General features: G+C 35.4%; 1 protein-coding gene across 1 annotated transcript; it reads left to right on the top strand.

Annotated features, from left to right (window-relative positions):
• Positions 3778-4691, top strand: LOC110272015. The gene is made up of 2 exons (XM_021123790.1): positions 3778-3981; positions 4083-4691. The coding sequence occupies exons 1-2, from the start codon at positions 3778-3780 to the stop codon at positions 4689-4691; spliced, it is 813 nt and encodes a 270-aa protein (XP_020979449.1).

Genomic DNA, 5171 nt, shown 5'->3' with positions numbered 1-5171 from the left:
CAAATGTCAGATCCAGTGCTTTACATAATCAATAGTTTTAAAAAAAAATATTCACCATGAAGAGTTGTATAAAAAGGAAAAAAAGCATATTAACAAGTTAACAAATTATTTATATATGCAGACTTTTTAATGTCTGATGCATGAGCATCTTATACCCTTTTTCATAGCATTTTCTATTTGTTTTTTGGTAGATTTTGTTAATTTTTACTTTGTTTTAGTACAAAATTCATCTTTCGATGCTACTTTGAGTTTTTGTATTATTTCTGTGACTTTAGGTGATTTTTGGACGAATTTGGCTAAATCTTGTTCAGAGACGAAGAAAGAATAGCAGATGCTGTCAATCCTGACCTCCGTTCATTCTAACGCGTATAATTTGAGCTATAGAAGTCCAATTGACGCGATCTTAACATGGTTAGAAAGCTAACTTTCAGAGCTTTCCAGAAATATATAATAGTCTATACTTTACTTCTAGAATGACTGCCAAAACTGGTGTTAAATGTCAAGCTTAGGCGTTTAACGCCCATGAAGGACTTACCTCCCAAGTTGAACGCCCAAAACTGGCGTTCAACGCCAGTCAAGGAGCAAGACCAGTGAAGTTCAATGCCCAGATTGAAGTTGGATGTCAGTAATCAGCCCAAACACTCACCAAATGGGACCCAAAGTGGATTTTAGCACTCCTTAGGCTTTTCTTATCTTATTTTTATAATTTTTAATTTAAAAATAACATCTTTTAGGTTTAGCATTTACTATTTAAAGAGCAGATCACTTAGGAAACATGGGACATTAACTCAGATCTTCTTTATTTTTCTGTTTTCTCTGTAAGTCATGAGCAACTAAACCTCCTGGTTAATGTTAGGAGCCCTGTTTATTTCTATGGATTAAGAATTATTCTTTTATTTAATTAATGTTTGATTCAATTCTAAGGTGTTGTTTTCGTTCTTAATCTCATGAATCTGGGTGGAACGAGAGTATGACCCTTATTCTACATGGGCTCTTGTGATTCTCGAAAGAGCTATATCGCTTGAGCTACAGCTTGAAAACACTCCTCCTAAACTTCTAATTATATGAACTAATCGGATATGTGACATGAATTCCTGTTAGCTTTGGGTAATTGAGGTTTTTGTGGCGTTAAACTGGTTTTCTGAACTTCACTCTCTGATCTGAATTGAATAACCACGAGAGTGGCTTTTCATGAGGATTAGAGGAGATTCATTCACTACGAGAGTAGGCTTTAGTCACTTATGGTTTGCCATAGAATGAATCATTCATTGATAAAGTGGTTAGTAAGAAGTCTTAATCCGGAAAGGTAAACATCTCCAATGCCTTAACTATTTTCATATATTATCTCTTTAACAATTCTCTTGATTGCTTTCTTTATTTTTCTTTATTATCTTATTTTATGCAAATTCAACCACAACCTTTTTTTTTTGTTTGCCTGACTAAGACCAATAGGATAACCATTGCTTGCTCAATCCGACAATCCTCGTGGTATCGACCCTCACTCACCTGAGGTATTACTTGGACGACCTGGTGGACTTGCTGGTTTAGTTATGCGAGTTCTAATTTTGCGCACCAAGTTTTTGACGCCGTTGCCAGGGATTGTTCGTGACTGACAACTACTGGTTGTCTTGTTGCTTAGATTATGTACATTTATTAGTTTTTGTTTAATTATTATTCTTCCTGATTTTCAAAAATTGATCTTGTTTGCTTTCTTTTTGTTTGAATTTTTTTTTATTATCTTTTGTTTGATTTCAAAAATTTTAAAGTTTAGTGTTCTTTTATTGTTTTTCTTTTAAATTTTTAAAATTAATATTATTTATCTTTTCCTTTTTAATTTTCGATTTTTTTTGTTATCTTATTTTGATTTAATTTTAAATTTGAAGTTTGGTGTCTTTTAATACTTTCTTTTTCTTTTTAAATTTTGAAAATTTCAAATCTTTTCTTTTTCTTTTTAATTAAGTTTCTTTTTAAATTTTCAATCATATCTTATTTATCTTTTTTTATTCTTGATCTTTATCTATTTATCTTTTTCTTGATTCTAGTTATTTGATTTTTTCATTTAAATTCAAATTTTAAAATTCAAAATTTAAGTTTAGTATTTCTTTAGTTTATCTTTTCCTTTCTTTTTGAAATTTGAAAACTTTTAAAACCCTTTTCTTTTTAAATTTCGAATTTTATCTTATTTATCTTTCTTAAATTTCAAATTTTTGTCTTACTTATCCTCCCTTAATTTTCGAAATTTTGTTCTAGTTATCTTATCTTTTTATCTTTGTTTTTAAATTTTTGAATCTTATCTTATTTAATTTTCTTGATTTTCGATTTTTCTCTCATTTATCTTTTTCTTGATTTTCAAAATTTGTTAACTTATCTTATCTCTATTTAAATTCAAATTTTAAGTTTGGTGTTTCTTTAGTGTTTTCTCTTTCTTTTTGAATTTCAAAAATTTTTAAACCGCTTTCTTTCTAATTTTTTAAATATTTTCAAAATTTCTAGTTATTTTTTTATTTTCAAATTAGTATTCTAATTTTTTTATTTATTTTGGAATTTTTATTAAAAAAAAACTTTTTCTTTCTAATTTTCAAAACTTTGAGACTAATTCTTGCATTCTTGTTTCGAATTTTCTTGTTAATTGGCTTCTTTATTTTATTTTTATTTCTTTTGGATATCTCATTGGAAGTTCTCTAGGCTTTGACATAGAGACTCCCACTTTTCTTTCTCTCTTGTTCAGGAACACTAAAATCATTATGGATCCAGAAGAAAGTGCAAACCTCAGAAGAACTTTAGGGTCTTATACAGCTCCCACCCATGATCTTTACAGAAGGAGCATCAGTGTGCTTCCTATTACTATTAAAGCAAACAATTTTTAGCTCAACCCACAGTTAATCACTTTAGTGTAGCAAAAATGCCAGTTCCATGTACTCCATCAAGAAGAACCCACTGAATTTATTACTAACTTCCTACAGATCTGTGACACTGTGAGCACCAGGGGAGTAGACCCTGATGTCTATAGGTTGCTGCTCTTCCCATTTACTGTAAAAGACCAAGCAAAGAGATGGTTGGATGCTCAGCCCAGACCAAGCTTGAACACATAGAGTAAATTGGTGAACAAGTTTTTGAATCAATATTTCCCTCCAAGGAAGCTGGCTAAGCTGAGACTGGATATTCAGACCTTTAAATAAGGGAGAGTGAGTCCCTTCATGATACTTGGGTGAGGTACAAGTTGATGCTCAGAAAATGTCCCACGAAAATGTTCTCAGATTGGGTTAAGCTGGATATTTTCTATTATGGACTCATGTACATAGCCAAGATATCCCTAGATAACTCTGCTGGTAGTTCAATACATATGAAGAAGACAACTAAAGAAGCTGATGAACTTATTGAGACGGTCATTAACAATCAGTATTTATACTCATCCGGTGAGATCTCAATGAAAGGAAAAGTCAAGGCAGTGTTCGCGGAATCCACCACTCCTGAACAAAATGAATCTTTAGCCCAGCAGCTGTACTTTCTCACACAATAAGTGCTGAGCTTGCAAGAAGTATTATAGGAGACAAGAGCCTCCAGCAAGAATATGGAAGCATAGTTGAACCAGGCCAAACACCAGATATCTGAACAGATAAGAGAAGAGTGCCAAGCTATTCAATTGAGGAGTGGAAGGACCCTGAATACCTAGCCTCAGAACAGTAGAGCGCAGGATGATGAGGAAACGTCAGAACGTGAAAATGTAGCGACCCAGAGCACCATCAGCAGCGTTCAACTCCTAGAAGGAAGGGCAGAATGGGCGTTCAATGCCCAAAACGGGGAGAGGCCATAAACGTCAATCCAAAGGACGTTTCCGCCAGATACCCTGATAACCCCTTTCCAGTTACCCTGTATACTCATCCTGCACTGCCAAAAGCCCCAGAATATAAGGGTAAGCTACCATACCCTCAGAAACTCCAGAAGGCAAAAAAGAACAAGCAATTTGCCAAGTTCCTGGAAGTTTTTAAGAAACTTGAGATCAAAATCCCCTTTGCAGAGGCTCTAGAATATATGCCTTCCTATGCTTTATGAAGGACATATTGAGTAACAAAAGGGATTAGAGAGAGGCAGAAATAGTTGTGCTCACCAAAGAATGTAGTGCAATCATTCAGAAGAATCTACTGAAGAAACTGCAAGACCCTGGGAGCTTTATAATCCCCTGCACCATTGGAAACACTTGTATAAAGAAGGTCTTACACGATCTTGGAGCAAGTATCAACTTGATGCCATTATCATTATTGAGGAAACTCCAAATTCAAGAAATCAAGCCCACCCGTATCTACCTCCAACTTGCTGACTACTCAGTCAAGTTTCCAGTGGGAGTGGTGGAAGACATGCTTATGAGGGTGGGACCCTTTTCCTTTCCTGTGGATTTCGTGATACTGGATATGGAGGAGGACAAGAATGCATCTATCATTCTAGGAAGACCTTTCCTAGCCACAGGGCGAACCATCATCGATGTCCAAAAGGGGAAAGTGACACTAAGAGTCAATGATGAGGAGGTTGTACTGAATGCAGTCGAGGCCATGCAACACCCAAATCCCCCGGAGGAGTATATGAGGATAGATGCCATAGAGCCCCTGGTTGAAAAAGTGTTTGAGGCTGAAACACCTGAAGAGGAACTAGACACAATTCTTGAAAATATTCTGCCTGAACTGGATGAGCCGTGACTTCAGAAGGAGACACTTAACACACATGGAAAGGAAGATGAGCCTCCTAAGCTCGAGCTCAACCCCTTACCTCCATCCTTGAAGTACGTGTTCTTAGAAGATGGAGACACTTATCCACTGATTATAAGCTCCTGCCTACAGCAACAAGAAGAAGAAGCCTTGATTCAAGTCCTCAAAACCCATAAAACAGCTCTCGGATGGACCATAAGTGACTTCAAGGGGATCAGCCCCACTCGGTATATACAAAAGATTTGACTTGAAGATGATGCTAAATCGGTTGTGCAATGGTGCACGAATTGTGAATCACACTTTTCACACTCGTACCACTAACCAGCAAGTGCACTGGGTCGTCCAAGTAATACCTTACGTGAGTAAGGGTCGAATCCCACAGAGATTGTTGGTTTGAAGCAATCTATGGTTATCTTGCAATTCTTAGTCAGGAAGTCAATTATATTTATCAGTTGAGTTGCGAATAAACAA

The sequence above is a fragment of the Arachis ipaensis genome, chromosome B05 (assembly GCF_000816755.2).
Source record: "Arachis ipaensis cultivar K30076 chromosome B05, Araip1.1, whole genome shotgun sequence".
Classification (NCBI taxonomy): Eukaryota; Viridiplantae; Streptophyta; class Magnoliopsida; order Fabales; family Fabaceae; genus Arachis; species Arachis ipaensis.
Note: the sequence above shows the minus strand (reverse complement) of the source record. Positions and strands in the feature narration are given on the sequence as shown.

Excerpts from the sequence above, each read along its gene's own strand:
- LOC110272015 (XM_021123790.1), top strand. The coding sequence starts at position 3,778 with ATGGGCGTTCAATGCCCAAAACGGGGAGAGGCCATAAACGTCAATCCA. Across the intron at positions 3,982-4,082 it reads AATTTGCCAAGTTCCTGGAA|AGAGAGGCAGAAATAGTTGT; the intron begins GTTTTTAAGAAA and ends AAAAGGGATTAG.